The sequence below is a fragment of the Squalius cephalus genome, assembly GCF_949319135.1.
Source record: "Squalius cephalus genome assembly, chromosome: 24".
NCBI classification, from domain to species: Eukaryota; Metazoa; Chordata; class Actinopteri; order Cypriniformes; family Leuciscidae; genus Squalius; species Squalius cephalus.
The window spans coordinates 27,092,556-27,108,560 of NC_137145.1; the positions used below are offsets into that span (position 1 = coordinate 27,092,556).

The 16,005-nt window shown below is 36.8% G+C and overlaps 1 protein-coding gene across 2 annotated transcripts; it reads right to left on the reverse strand.

Moving 5' to 3' along the window:
* Positions 1-2,125: 2,125 nt before the first annotated feature.
* ca9 (carbonic anhydrase IX) lies at positions 2,126-14,701 on the reverse strand. Of its 2 annotated transcripts, none has more exons than XM_079862196.1 (11): positions 14,545-14,701; positions 9,035-9,067; positions 7,685-7,855; positions 6,932-7,074; positions 6,426-6,518; positions 6,239-6,305; positions 4,387-4,544; positions 4,162-4,288; positions 3,161-3,217; positions 2,985-3,078; positions 2,126-2,872 (listed from the first exon to the last, which is right to left on the reverse strand). In XM_079862196.1, exons 1-11 carry the CDS (start codon positions 14,654-14,656, stop codon positions 2,791-2,793), a joined length of 1,137 nt encoding a protein of 378 aa, XP_079718322.1. In that variant the 5' UTR covers positions 14,657-14,701; the 3' UTR covers positions 2,126-2,790. The 2 variants fall into 2 exon arrangements, with proteins under 2 accessions (XP_079718322.1, XP_079718323.1); XM_079862197.1 differs by having other exon boundaries at positions 2,132-2,872; positions 3,161-3,214.
* Positions 14,702-16,005: the final 1,304 nt, after the last annotated feature.

Consider the following 16,005-nt stretch of genomic DNA (forward strand, 5'->3'; position numbering starts at 1 on the left):
CAACTTTTAATTTTAATAATGTATTAGTAAATGTTGAAACTAATATTAACTAAGATTAATAAAAACAATAATAGAAGTATTGTTCATTCTTAGTTCATGTTAACTAAGGTAGTTAACTAATGAACCTTATTGTAAAGTGTTACCTTAATTACAATACCTGGGTAATAACGGTACTAACCCTGTCCCTAACCTTAACCCTTATAGTTACCTTATACCTTCAACACGGACACCTTAACATATAGTCTAGCCATCATTGTTCATCAATGTTGGATTAAAGTCATTTGGATAGCATTTTATTTTACAGTGTCCTTGTTACACACATTGCATGCACTTACTATAGTATTGACAGTAAATTATGCATAATTACACACAACTAACCCTATAGTAAGTACATGTTAAGTATTATTACTCAGTACTTACAGTAACAAGGACACGTTCAAATAAAGTGTAACCGCCATGTGTTTGTTGCAGCTAAACCTCATTCAGTCTATTTCAGCAACCTTCACACTCGTGGACGGGAAGCAATATCTTTTCTGTTCATTAACAAGCGCTTCAGAAGTGGACAGTGTTGTCATCAGTGTTCTCTGAAGATCTCACACTCATCATCTCAGTGACTTACACACACACACACACTGCTTTAATTCCTAACCCAACACTAACATCATCCCAGTATTAACTGACACCTCAGCTGTTCTCCAGCACACACAGCGCTCCGTGTGCTTCTCTGATGCTTTAACCACCAACATTCTCTGTGCTTCTGTGTTCATTACTCTCTGCACTCATCCTCTGTGTGTGTACGCAAGCTGTTTCTGCTCTGCGTTCGGCATCCAGTGTTAAGACCCGTGCAGATGGACATCTCTCTTCTGTATATTGAGACTCAATAACTCGGTGCTTTCCTGAACTTCAATTACAAAAGGACTTCTTGTAATTATGTAACATTTTAATGCTGCTTTATAATGTTTCTAAGAATATGATGTGCCAAACAGGGAATCAGATTGCGGTTCATTGATTGATTGATTATAAAAACACAAAAAGATTAAAAAAGACCCTGTTAATGAGTGCGTGGAGTCTCAGTTATTTGGGGGGAAGTGAAATATGCTCGGGCAGAGATGGTGCACGTTTATGTGAATCGTGGATCTAAACTGAATGCAGAAGGTGATGTTTGGACTCCAGTGTGTCCGGGTAACCTTTACATCGAGGTTCAGTTCATTAACATTGGGGAATGCCTCCGGTATATGAATGTACACGGCATTAGTCTAGTTTATTGTTAGTTCACTCCTAAAATGTTCAAATGTACAGCAGTGGCCAAAAGTGATGTCTTAGGAAAAATACCCTTTTTTCAAATATGAGAAATGTCTGAAAGATTTTGTAAGTCAAATGTGATAACGCAATAAAAATTAATTTTTGACTAATTTTTGTCAGCAAAAATGAGAGAAACAACTAAATATTGATAACTGATTATGTTGTAGTCTATGTATATATATATATTTTTTTTTTTTTTTTTTTTTTTCCTGTAAGCTTCTTTTCTTTTCTTTTTTTTTTTTTTTTGCATTAAAAAAAACCTGTAGTTGTAGTTTGGCTTTTTGACCTTAACCAAGTTTAGTCTTCTTCATATGTAAAATTTTATATATATATGTGTATATATATGTATATATATATATATATATATATGTATATATATGTATATATGTATATATATGTATATATATGTGTATATATATATATATGTATATATATATATATATATATATATATATATATTCCGCTTTTAGGATCATTAAGAGCAAATATCCCCGCCGGACATCACTTTTGGCAACTCTGTTTGTGTAGAAATTGACATTAACCGAGATTAGGAAATGCAAAGCACTGCTGTTTCGTGGTAGCTATTGCATAACTTAACTAAGTAAAGTGTTACTGAGATTTCCTGCTTTGACACGTTAGGCTCTGAGAGTCATGTGACCTCTGCCCTTCTGTCAATATATAAATGACCCTGTGACCTCCCCAGTGCTTTAGATTGCAGAATTCTTCAGTCTTCGACAGAGTTGTGTTGAAATCCACACAAATAACTTTCTATACATTTAACATATACAATGTAACTCATGGACTTTAAATGAGAAACAGTAAGAGCTTTCAGATTTCAAAGTTTAATCATCTTAAGCAATACTGGTGCTCACAGGAATCGTCACGCAGCTTCACGGAAGACTGTGTGGAAATTGTCGGCATATAATGAGTGAATCACAGTTTGTTGTCCTCTAAGAAGGCAGGAGTCACTGTCTGTGAATGTAGGCTGGGAGTTTATCAAGACTAACTTTAGAAACTTAAAATACCACAATACATTTCGTGGGTGGATGAATGATAGATCATAATTAATATCGATTAATTTCCTAAATTCAAACATTTTGGAAGAAAAAGCTAAAAAAAATATTTAAACTGCAGTATTAGACACATTTACATTCTTAAAATGAAGGTTCTTTATTGGCATCTGTAGTTCCATAAAGAACCTTTATCATATTTCCATTCCATTAGTTCTTCTTTGGCATCACTGCGAAAACCCCTTGTGGAACCTTTATTTTAAGAGTGTGTGTTAAAAATATCCTGACACATATAGTGACATAGCTACAACATACCAGAACATACAACTATACAACATAATTATAAGATTAATCACAGACAATCACTTCTACTAATTTGCAAACCATATTTAATTTCGGAAATTCATTCCAAAATCTCACTTCAAGACTCATTCCTCAACAAACAAACAAGACACAAGAGTTTCAGAATAAACGTGGCTCATGTTACAGTGACAGAGGTTTGATCTATGTCTTTGGCAGCTGGTTTATAAATGACATTTTGCTTGGAGTCTTTTTTAAACCTGTAGAGAGACAGAGAGAGAAGCGTGTGAAGTCCAGAACGCAGAGAGCAGTAAAAGTTACAAACAAAAACTCTTAAATTTATGCTGATGAATAAGATGGGCATGAACATACGTTGAGTACTTTTTCCGCTGTCGATATGTGTACATGGAGAAGACCAGCAGTGTGACGGCGAGGAGAACGCCAAACGTAATGGCCAGAATGTGCCCTGTCAACAAACATCAAATTGTCTCCAGTTGACTTGCAATCAGGTTTGCATTACACAACTACAGTAAATGATAGATTCTTACATTCGGCTCCACTAGTTTTCTCTACATTGTTGTCTTGTGTTTCTTCTTCTCTGGCTTCTGTGGAAAGCAACACTTTATCTACATACACTGATAAATGTGAATTAAGCATCATATGTGTTATTTAACAGCCAAATCCAGCACAATGTATGTTGTATGATTTCTTATCTACAGTATTTAGACCATTATACTAAACCTACAGGTCTAGTCACGTTTATTTCTAGAACGCTTTACACAACACAGATTGTTTCAAAGCAGTAATGAACAGGAAAATAAGAGTGTTAATGTTGTAAAATTAATTAAATTTCCGCTGTAAAGCAGCTCTGCAGAAGATAATAGTATCATTATTCGGCTCAATTTAGTTTGATTTGGATTCGTTTTAGTTGTGTTGATGTTACAAAATTAGTGTAATTTTCCAGCTCACTTCAATTCAAAATTTGTTCTCATCTGATAGTCAGTGTCGTTAAATCAATGGCATTACTGAATATTTTCTTGAAATAATATTAAACCAAGTGGCATTTCGATGTTTGTTGGGTTTAAAAAGGTACAAAGCTATAGAGCCACTTAATATTAGGTGTTTTTAATCACTTGTGTACATAAATCGTACATAAAGTCAAAGCACCTGCATGTAATCTCATGTAATTACACAACTGAATGAACCCTAACCCTAAAGCTACCCTACTCCAACCCAATAACAGCAAATACCCAGTCGCCAAGAGTTTTGCAGAACAACGTGTATGTACACAATAATTACAACGCATCATATGCTTAATTTGATCATGAAGCTTTTTTCTAATATAAAGATATTCAGCCTTTTTCATAAATAAGACTTCCAATACTTCTAGGGGCCAGTTGCATTAACATAAGTTAAGAACTAGTGACCCACTGGCGACTAACAAGGGCTAATCAGTCTTACTTTTCGAATTTATATTAGACTAATCTACATTTTTAATGTAACACGGGTCTAAAAGAGCTAAAAGAGACCTAATGTAGATTGAACGTACTTCCCGTAGTGGATGCCGTGTGGAAAGATGCCAGCACTTTTCTCCCGTGCAGAAGTTGTGGCGCTCTGAAATTTTTGGACAGAAGCTTTTTGTGTTCAGTTTTCAACGAGTTCTCCAATGCCGCTAGCTAGCAGAAGAAAGAAGAACGCAGTGATTTGGATGAGTTGCCATATAAATGTCCTGTTTCTGACAAGGTTCAATATGAGGCTGTGAGAATAGCCTGACCTGTCTTCTTGACACTCGGATGGAGTCATTGAACAGAGTCCAGCTGACCGTCTGAAAGCACGGAGGGGTCGTCAGGGACCCATCGTACCTATAAAACCCCTCCAGGCTGTTTGGCAGAAGATGGCGCACATTAAAACCAGGAATCTCAGTGTTTGACTCTGACAAAAAGACCATTAGATCAGGTTAGACGATAATACATCTCCACTCGGTTCAGAAACATCAGAATGCTTTTCTTTGTTGACAGATATAAAGGCATCTTCACACAGGCGAGTTAAGGCTGAGTGCCTGCTCAGAATTCAGTGTAAAGACCCAATGCCACATAAAAGCCAAACTAAAATATAGCTGCAAGCAGCGATGACGGGCAATATGCATTTACAGCGGGTAAATGTAAAAGAACTATGTCAAAATCAACTGAATATGCCATATTTACTGCAGCAGCTGGTGCCACTATGACCATGAACCCCAACAGCCACATAGTATAAAACAGACTGACACACAGATAGGCAGAGTGAGATTAAAGGATCAGTTGGAGTTAAAATCTAAACTGTGACAGAAAGTAGTCTTTGATAATGTCTAAATATATATCCAAATGCAATAGCTAATAAAAGTAATCATGTCTGAAAACTCTGTTCTCAACAACAAGGCTTTTCTCAACCCTGTTTATAAATTAGTAGCCTTAGTAGGTATTACATTTTATTTTATTTATTTATTTTAACCAGATAGCACAAAATCTGCATATATATATATATATATATATATATATATATATATATATATATATATATATATGCATAATATACACATAAAGCAGTAATTATGGATTGGATATAAAAAATAATAAAATGTGTTTTATTAGTAAAAATCTTCTAAATAGTAAAAATGTATTATTTAGAAGAAATAAGACTCTTCCAGTTTCGCAATTTTGTCCATAATTTAATCCCTCGCCGTGGCAACATCGTTTAAGATATCCAATACCCGTTCACAATTTAGCATCTTCAATATATTGGCATCATATTGAGAAAGATTGGTGTGAATCGTATGAAGCCCTTTGGAGCAGTAGTTAAAAATTAGAGATGATTCCAGAATCCACATTATAAAATGTACAGAATATCTGACTTCCTGTTGGTCAGAGCTAATGACTGTAAATTAGAAAGTTGTCCGGCTTGATGAGAACAATATATGTACCGAGTTTGGTGACTGTAGGTAAAACTAACCCTCTGATGCCCGCTCTGAATACAGCTGTAATTTAAGTGTGATTTGTGCCACTTCTGAGCAGCATTAAAGGAGAACTCCGGTCAATTTGAACAATTCAGCCAGCGCACATACCTGTATTTACATCCTGTTTTCGGTTGAAGTCCACAGTAGTCCATTGTCGAGTTCGGGCGCATGATCGCACGTACTAAACCTATGCGCGTGAACTCGACAATCGACTACTGTGGACTTCGACCGAAAACAGGATGTAAAAACAGGTTTGTGAAATAACATCATTTTTATTCATATCTTTCACATCTACTGCAGTCAGATTCACCCGTGTTCACTCCGAAGGAATCACTCACATTGGCTGTGCACTTGTAATGACACATCAAGGATGTTAAGAGGCTAAAAGCAGGTTTAAAACTTGCCCCATTGAAGTCAACAGGGTGCAAATTTTAAAAAGAGGATAACATGGTGTAGGCAACACCGATTTTTGTCGTTGTTCTCTGTATTGACAGCACTCCAAATGTACAAAAAAATTAGCTCAATGTTAAAATTGACCGGAGTTCTCCTTTAAACAGTCCCTCTAAATGCCACTTCAGAAGCATTTCTGTGCCACCCTTTCAGTATAGATGTGGCATTAGTTCCAGTTTCTTACCTTCTATGCTGATGTCTGTTAAAGCAGACAGGATCTTTTCATAGTTGTCATTTTCATGCAGGCCAATCTGTAGAGGAAAAAGTCAAAAGAAAATATTAACAAACGCATTGCAAAGACGTTATTTGTATTAATCAAACCACATTCTGCTGCTTAGAAAAGCCATAAATGTTTTAGTCAAAAGGCTTACACCTATGAATCCTCCCAACACTGCCAATCCATCAGCTTTACTGGCAGCCTCAGTCAGATTTGCATATTTGGAGTTATAATGAACCACGTGGATCTGGGGAAATGGGGAAATTGTCGTAACGTAGTTTTATGCAATATGTTACACATTATTTGCAATGTTTGTAATCACTCATGATTAGGAAAGAAAGAGTCCGCAGACTTTTTCTGTGTTGATTTTTAGGGAGAAGTTGACTTAATGATGGAATAATTTGTAAAAGAAAGTCAGTGTTTTGTGTTTTTACACCTATAAATTATCTCCAAATGTCAAACTCCAAGCAAAAGAATGCGTTTGCTAGATGTGTGAACTGTAATGCATCAACTTCTTTCCCTAACTTTTGAAATGTAAAACATTTTATTCTAAAACAGCAAACAAGTTGTAAAAAATGTTGAACAAATACATAGGCTATATTTAAAACACATTATATTATATTTTACAGAGACCATTAAACGGCCTCCACCTCTGCTCACCTCAGCAGGGAAATGTACGTTATCTACGGTGTGCTCTGAACCCGGGACCTCTGTGGTTCCCCAGTGGAAGTGAAGCTGGGCTGCGATGTACACCTGATCAAATCCCCTCACGATGCGCATGCTGCCCGGCAGACTCAGCTTCACTGGCAGAGGGACAGAACAACACGCATTTCACATTCAGACAGTCAACATATGCCAGCGAAATGGTGGACTTTTCACACCAAAAGCAATACAAAGAAGTAGGAATAGTGTGGTTTCAACCGAGGGCAAAAGCGTCACACTTTATATCAACTGTTTTTTCAAAAACTCTGATTCATTTGGAAACGAAACGCTGCTATTGTGTGTTGCTCGGAGATGTAACAAATGCGTTGACTTCATTTTAAACAAGTTTTGGTGAAGCAAGTAACTTGCAATATTGTGTTTAAAATTTAGGTTACTTAATATAAACGTATTGTTTGTTGAGCAGCAACATACTTATAACACACTGTTTAATTATCTTAATGTTTGTTCCATAGGAGATATTTAAGAAAAAAATTAAACCTGTGCCAACTAACCATGGCCTTACGGATCACCAAAATACACAGAACTGGAATTGTGCTCATTTTTATTTCATTGATATATTGACAGCTGAACTAAAACGTCCCTGTTTTTAATTCCAGAGACGTTTTGTTCTGGTGTGAATATAGTTCCACATGTGACATTTGTCCGTGCTGAAACTCGTTTGAGCGTTTGAGTGACGGGGCCTTGACTTACATGTGTGTCCATTGTTGATGAGTGTGAGAGCGGGGGAGCCGGTGAGATCGTAACCCTCCAGTGTAATGGCAGGGAGTCTGGGGTCGTAGAAAACCTTACGAGTGTCTATGTTGACTGGAGACTGAGACTTTCCACTGCAGTGCTCAAACTCAGATGGCCATCTGTCCTGATCTGAGGCCATGAAAATCATTAATAACAGCCTGAACAATATCACTTCATTTCAAAGTTCAGAGCCTGATGACAAATAGCAGTATTCTTCAAATGTATTGGACTAAATACAAAAAATCACTAGTAATAGATAAAGCTTCTTCAGGACACAGTTGAATTTCTTTGCAAAGACCAGCATTTATGGTTAAAAAGTATATAAATGTTTTTTGTTTTTTTAGAAAATGGCCGATGGTTTGTCTAGATAAGACTCTTATTCCTCGGCTGGATCGTGTCGAGACTTTGAAGCTGCACTGAAACTCACATCTGGACCTTCAACCCGTTGGACACCATTGAAGTCCATTATATGGAGAAACATCCTGGAATGTTTTCCTCAAAAACCTTCATTTCTTTTTTGACTGAAGAAATAAAGACATGAATATCTTGGATGACGTGGGAGAGAGTAAATTACCAGGAAATTTTAATTCTGAAGTGAACTAATCCTTTAAGGTTCTCGTTCATGTGGTTCATTTAGTACAAAACACTGACTATGGGATATTGCTCTTTGGTTCGCTTTATGAGCGGGACAGGAGGGTGACAGGGCCATGAAGAGCACTTCATACATTTCAAAAATGAAAATGCTTATCATTCACAAGTGAATAAAGTGGCACAATGCTACCAGACTAAATCCTGTTATGTTCAACAAATAGGTCTACAAACATTAAACCAACTGAATAACTGATAAATAACTGAAAGTGACAAGGGACAAAGAAACATGAATAAAAGCAGCAAACAGTAAAGTATTGGCATAATATATGGCTAAGAACTTGAGTAGCTACTGCAAGCTTAGCCTGAACACTTTGCTTACCTTGATTCCATGTTGACCTGATTTGATTGTAATTACATTTTTCATTTGTTATGAAATTTATTTGTACAAAAAAATCTAGTATTTTATATAATGAAATAAGTGCTAAACCAATTCTAAACCAAATAATATAAATTACGATTCCCTTCACTCTCTTTAGGCTATTATATATTACAGTGTTACTAGGTCATGACTCACTAAAGTGCTGTAACTAAGACTGTCTGCTAGTAAGTTTGAAATTCAGCTAGGTGCAAAACCATAAGGAAAACTCTTAAAAGTTATTTAAAGGAAAAGGAAAGGAAAAAAGTTATTGTGGGCAGTAATAGTATATATATATTTACCATGGTAACCCCACTTTTGCTGGTGAGAAGAACCTGTGAAGAATGGAAAGAGATCATGTCAGGAAATAAAGACTTTCTTGAAAAGCTTGGCTGTTAAAAATGTGTGTGTGTGTGTGTGTGTGTGTGTGTGTGTGTGTGTGTGTGTGTGTGTGTGTGTGTGTGTGTGTGTGTGTGTGTGCGCGTGCGTGCGTGCGTGTGTGTGTGTGTGTGTGTGCATAATCATTTTTGTCTTATTTTTGCACATATTTTTCCTCACTGGAAATAAGTCATAGTAGCACTACTAGCACTATCAGTAAGGATAATAACCTACAACACTAGAGCGGAGTGTAGGTGGAAAACACATATGTAAATTCATTCATTAAATTCTAAATACTAAATAAATTCTAAATACTAAATATTAAATATGCTTTCTTGTAGACTCTTTAAACAGAGCCAAAGACCCCCTCTATATCAAATATGTGAAACTTACAGTCTATACATGCTAAATTTTAACTTCCTTGATCAGGGTTGCAGAATTATAATGCTTTTAAGTTATAGCGTTGACTGTAGGTACAGTAGGATTTGTTTTAATTAGGTTTCGTCAAAATATCCATTAATATGTTTAACACTGTAAAGCCTGACATATAAAAAAGTAAGACAAATCAAAGTTTTTGAAATTGACCTTTTTAATGAATCTTTAGACTAAATATTTTATAAAAACCTCTTTTAAAAATTGCGTACGTGTTTTTTGTTGAAACTCATATTTTATACATCAGACCAAATCAGACCAGATAAATCAAATCAAATCAGATAAATCACGTTTGAGATTTGTGCTGGCTACTGTATACAGGCCACCAGGGCACCATACAGACTTTATCAAAGAATTTGCGGACTTTCTATCAGAATTAATATTGACTGCAGATAAAGTACTAATTGTTGGTGATTTTAATATACACATCGATAATGAAAAAGATGCATTGGGTTTGGCATTTAAAGACATTGTAAACTCTATTGGAGTTAGACAACATGTGTCAGGACCTACTCATTGTCGTAATCATACTCTAGATCTAATATTATCACATGGAATAGATGTTGATGCCGTTGAAATTCTGCAGCAGAGCGATGACATCTCAGATCATTATCTAGTCTCGTGTAAATTACATTTAGCCAAGGCTGCAAAGCCGACTCCGTGTTACAAATATGTTAGACCTATCACTTCTGCTACTAAAGATTGCTTTATCAATAATCTTCCTGATCAGTTTCATCATCTCAGCATCCCGGATAGCTTAGAAGAACTAGATATTGCAAAAGAAACTTTTAACTCTCTCTTTTCCAGCACTTTAGACACAGTTGCTCCGTTGCGCTTAAAGAAGATTAAAGAAAATAGTCCAACGCCGTGGTACAACGAGCACACTCAGGCCCTTAAGAGAGCAGCCAGAAAAAGGGAGCGCAACTGGAAGAAAACAAAACTAGAGGTATTTCGCATTTCATGGAAAGAGAGCTCGATTGCTTACAGAGAGGCTTTAAAAGCTGCTAGATCTGCTTATTTTACAACCCTATTAGAAGAAAATAAACATAATCCTAGGTATTTATTTGAAACGGTGGCTAAACTAACGAAAAAGAAAGCTTCAAGCACCGAAGTTTCCAAGCAGCACAGCAGTAATGACTTTATGAACTTCTTCACTTATAAGATTGATAATATCAGGGACAAAATTATAACTATGCAACCGTCTACTACAGTATCGCATCAGGCAGTGCATTGTAGTCTTCCTGAGGAAAAATTTGATTCATTCGTTGCTATAGGAGAGGAAGAATTTACTAAACTCGTTAAATCATCTAAATCGACAACATGTATATTAGACCCTATTAGAAGCTACTGAAAGAGATGCTTCCAGAGGTCACAGATCCTCTTCTTAATATCATTAATTCATCTTTGTCTCTAGGATACGTACCAAAAACGTTTAAGCTGGCTATGATTAAACCGCTTGTTAAAAAACCGCAACTTGATCCTACAGAATTAGTCAATTACAGGCCGATCTCGAATCTACCTTTTCTGTCAAAGATATTAGAAAAAGCAGTGTCTTCACAACTGTGTTCCTTTCTTGAAAGAAATGATATCTGCGAGGATTTCCAGTCCGGATTTAGACCGTACCATAGTACCGAGACAGCTCTCGTTAGAGTCACAAATGATTTGCTCTTATCATCCGATCGTGGTTGTGTCTCTCTATTAGTGTTACTCGATCTTAGTGCTGCATTTGACACTATCGACCACAACATTCTTTTAAATAGACTCGAAAATTATGTTGGCATTAGTGGAATTGCACTAGCATGGTTTAAATTATACTTATCTGACCGTTATCAGTTTGTAGCAGTAAATGATGAGATGTCTCATCGATAACAAGTTCAGTATGGCGTACCACAAGGCTCAGTACTAGGACCGCTGCTGTTCACTCTGTACATGCTACCATTAGGAGATATCATTAGGAAACATGGAATTAGCTTTCATTGTTATGCCGACGATATTTCTTCAAAACCTAACGAAACTTAACAATTCACAAAATTAACAGAATGCATAGCTGATATAAAAAATTGGATGACTAGTAATATCCTACTTCTAAATTCTGAAAAAACAGAGATTCTAATTATTGGACAAAAAAACTTCTTACCCCAAAGCAACAAAATAAAATAAAATTCTTTATCAAAAACTATAAGGAAACACCAGTACTTTGTTTAGGCTTGGTTTGTAGTGAATTCCAAACCTGCGCACATATATTCAAACGCACATAACTATAGAACCAATTCTTAATGCGCATGTGAACGCCATCAGCGTTTCTCAGGTTCTTGTTTAAAGTCTGTGTAGAGAGAATGGTGTCGTCTTAGCGGCCCCTAATTTAATAACAAATGATTGTTGCGACGGAAGCGAATCAATCAAAACTAACTTTAGCTGGAAAATAACTTTATTAAAGAACCGCTATAAAGCCAAAACAATCTGTTACCTTAAATTATACGTTTATCTCTGTAAAGCTGCTTTGAAACAATCTACATTGTTAAAAGCGCTATATAAATGAAGATGACTTGACTTGACTTGACCTCTGATGACTTACTATGAGAAACAGCAATAATATCAGCTATTACTGTAATATACTAATGCAATTCTAGAAATTAGTAGTCCTTGGACAATTATAGCAATAATAGCAATCCAGGCCTGTGAGAACAGGTTTGGTCATTCTGAACAGGACTGTGAAAGACAGTATCTTTTCCTTATTCACACACATCAGCGCACTCACACAATCCCTCCTTCATTCGGCGCAGTCAATGTGAGCATTATGTGCTGCAGGACAGATGCCTGACGCTAAGATGAACGCCGAACCTGATATGCATTAAACAAATTCAACGCTCAGGCCACAGCAAGAAAAGGATTCAAGAATCAGATGCTCGTTCTGCAAACACACAGATGTGGAAACACTCATGGCCAGTATGTGAGTCAGTATGAAAGATTGCTCATCAGCTCATCATAGAGTTTAAGTCATAATGATGACTTTATGTGCAGTGTGTTTTGTGGTCAACACTAGATCAAACTCCTGTGAGCTTTACGTAAAGGCAAATCCGTGGCTATGTGTGCATTAAATGCCCAACACTGAGACAAAGAACCACCCGACGTGATGCTGATATCCAGAACAACATCACTCTCGCATCCCATTCAATATCTTAACTGCCCATGTTTGCCATTTGCTGTCATTCATTTTGAAACTGACACATTAAAGTCACCATGAAATCAAAATTGACAAAACATATAAATGATTTATCAGTGCACATAATTATTAATTTAAATTCATGTTCCTGGTAGCCTAATCTCGAATCAGAATAACTTCCTCTTTTCTCTCCTCTGATGACGAGGACGGAGCAACAACCTGTCACTCACATGACATCCACCAATAGCACACCACAACCATCCAATCAATTCCCCACAGACAAAATCAAGCCCCGCCCACATCTGATCTTGTTCCAGAAGCGTTCCACTCGGACATACGGCACAATAGAGAAGAAAAGACTATTGCAGCTTCCATAAAATAGATTTGATGCAATTCAGGCACAAACTTTGTCTCTATGGATCTCTATATGTTTCAGCAGTGCTTTCACAACTGTAGCACAGGAAATCTTAGTTTGTAATTGTGATTTTTTATTTAAGTTCTTAATTATTCATGTGGCATCTTCATTTGTTTGTTTTTCCCCATTTCCTATGTACAGTAGTTTCTGTATTCCCGACTCCCTCCTGGACCACTGGCGCAGATTTAATACGGTGGAGATTTCATTCATGTGACCAGACATTCTTTCTCACACACATACGCACACTTGCCCTTCCAGGGATTATCCAGCAGGTAGACACTTTTGAACCGGATCAAACACAAAAATATCCCACTTATTTTGGATTGTTCTAGTCTGTCAGGTTTGTGTCAGAATGTCTGAATGGGAAGCGATGAGTTGGAGACGCTGGTACTCTCTGAGCGGCACGTAGACCAAACGCTCTCCAACCACAAGAAACCACAAACCATCCAGGAATATGTGATGAATGTCTCACACTGGCACTCACTAAACTCATAGCAAGAAAGGTTAGCTTTAAGAGTTTCAAGCAGGATTTCTGTCTTTCTGTCTTCATTCATTACTGCTAACAGCATCTTTGATTTTATGGAGGAATTTAAATATTTGCAGTGTTCTTACTTACTGTATCAATGTGATCATGGAAGAAGGACTTTCCTGTTTGCTGAATTATCACTTTTTATTTTTCCATTCACTCATTATCAATGACATCTTGCTTCATGAGCTATTTCACAATAAGCTAACAATAATCAAACATTAACTGGCAACAAACCATAGTAAATACACACCCTTCCCTTGATAATCGGCAGGTTAACAAAGCAATAAATATCTCCAGATACAATTGACATCAAATCTGCTAAAGATAATATTGGTTATGTGTTCATGCTGGTGTTAAGGTGATAATTACTCATGAAGGTGAAATTTTATATCATATCCCAGAATGCACCTGCTGTGTTAAAATCAAAGAGATGGATGATCATACACATGGATGAAAGCCAGTAACCACCCAAAGTCAACAGTCATGATGAAGTCAGCAGGAGAAAACATTCATTATCTCACTTCCATAATTTGCAGTTTTTGCTAATTTAGCATATATAGTTTTTCTCAGTAATAATTGCTACTTCTGTGGCTTCGTATGCATCATTTTTCTGCAATCAACTTGACTATGACTATTTGACTACACTTTAAACTAATTAAATATTAAAAGGTCAAGCTTTTTTCATTGACATGCATGTTTTAGCTCTTCTATAGTTTTTATTTACTTCACTGACTTTTCAATAAAGACCGCAGAACTTTGCTAAAAAGCAGGAGAAAACCAGGAAAATGAACAAACTTAAATACAGATCAGCAGAATTTAGGTCGGATTATTCACAACACACAATGACACTGATGGATGAATAACTGATTTTACGCTCACATGTAGATATACTCACCTTTACTGTGTTCTCCATCATCCCTCTCGCTGCTCCCGTCTTCCTCAGAGGAGGATGAAGATGCAGTGACCGGCACCTGAAGATGAAGGATGAGGAGCATAAGCAGCAGCATGTTAACCTCACAGGTCCGGTCTCACTCACACACAGAACCGGTCTCAGCCTGTGCTGGAGGGACTCACAGGAGCCTGGGACTGGGGCCGGGCTTCACACAATGAACCAATCACAGCGCTCAAGCTGCTCAAGGTGCCTGGACATCTCTCTCTCTCTCTCTCTCTCTCTCTTCTCTCTCTCTCTTTCTCTCTCTCTCTCTCTCTCTATCTCTCTCTATCTCTCTCTCTCTATCTCTCTCTCTCTCTCTCTCTCTCTCTATCTCTCTCTCTCTATCTCTCTCTCTCTCTCTCTATCTCTCTCTCTCAGAGTTAGAGTGTAACCAAATCTCTCACTCTCTCATAAACCTCATCTCTCCCTCCTTCCTTGATCAAAGTTCAGTGTGAATGTAACTACAAACTGAGTAGCTAATTCTTTTAAAGGCTCTTTTTCAGATTTAATTTGCTCTAAAATTTTGTCCTAAATTTTTGGTCTAAAGTTTAAAGGCACAAGTATTTATTACCCTAACCTGACAGTTTACTAACAGTCTACTGATACTCTAATGAGAGTTAGTTGACATGTAGTTACAAAGTTACTTATAGTTAGTAGAATGTCTAAAGTGGACCATCAAAACTAATTATTGCACTGGATTTTATCCAGTGTAAAACCAGTGTCAAAAGGGAGCAGTCAAAAGAGAAATGTCACTTTCCCAAAGGAGTGCTTTTTTCTCCTCTTTCCTTCTCTTCTAATCAGTAGCGTGAAGAACATTAAATGAGTAACACTGCAATGAGCCTCTACTTCTAAACCCTATTAACATTGTTTACTGAGTTTGTGATGAAAGGAAATTAAAGAAAGGACAGAAAGCATGTAGAATTATCCACCAATGTACAATTGTTATAAGTGCAATATACGTTTGTCTACAATAAAAACTTTTTTGTTCAAGAATGGTAATCCTTTACCAGTAAAGGGTATAAGAAAGGTCAACAAGTGTGTGAATTTTTTTTTCTTTGTGGATGGGGGGGGAAAGTTTACTGGTTTCCAACCAAACATGTACTTCTTATTAGTCATCGGTTCCAAAGATTTAGCGACGTCAAAAAGAGTAAGTGATGCCTTGTCCAATGCTTTGGGAAACCAGAAAGGAGGAACTTGAATGTTTCCTCATCCGACACACCCAGCTCAGGTCTTTCAGACTCAAGTAACGAACTGATGAGCTGAATCAGGTCTGTTTGATTAGGACCAGGGTTTGGAAATGTGTGTTCCAACATCAAATAAAGGAGCACCAATTTGTCATGACTAAACAGTCAAGGTGCTGGATCCTTACTCAAGACTCATTTGTTCACATATAGTACACTTTAAATGAACCAACCCAGTTTG

What these genes read in the sequence shown, in the direction of transcription:
- ca9 (XM_079862196.1), bottom strand. Translation starts at nt 14,656, where the DNA reads ATGCTGCTGCTTATGCTCCTCATCCTTCATCTTCAGGTGCCGGTCACT. An exon ending in TGATGGAGAACACAGTAAAG is followed by an intron (nt 9,068 to 14,544) that starts GTGAGTATATCT and finishes CATTCTTCACAG; the next exon opens with GTTCTTCTCACCAGCAAAAG. An exon ending in CAGCGGAAAAAGTACTCAAC is followed by an intron (nt 2,873 to 2,984) that starts GTATGTTCATGC and finishes GTCTCTCTACAG; the next exon opens with GTTTAAAAAAGACTCCAAGC.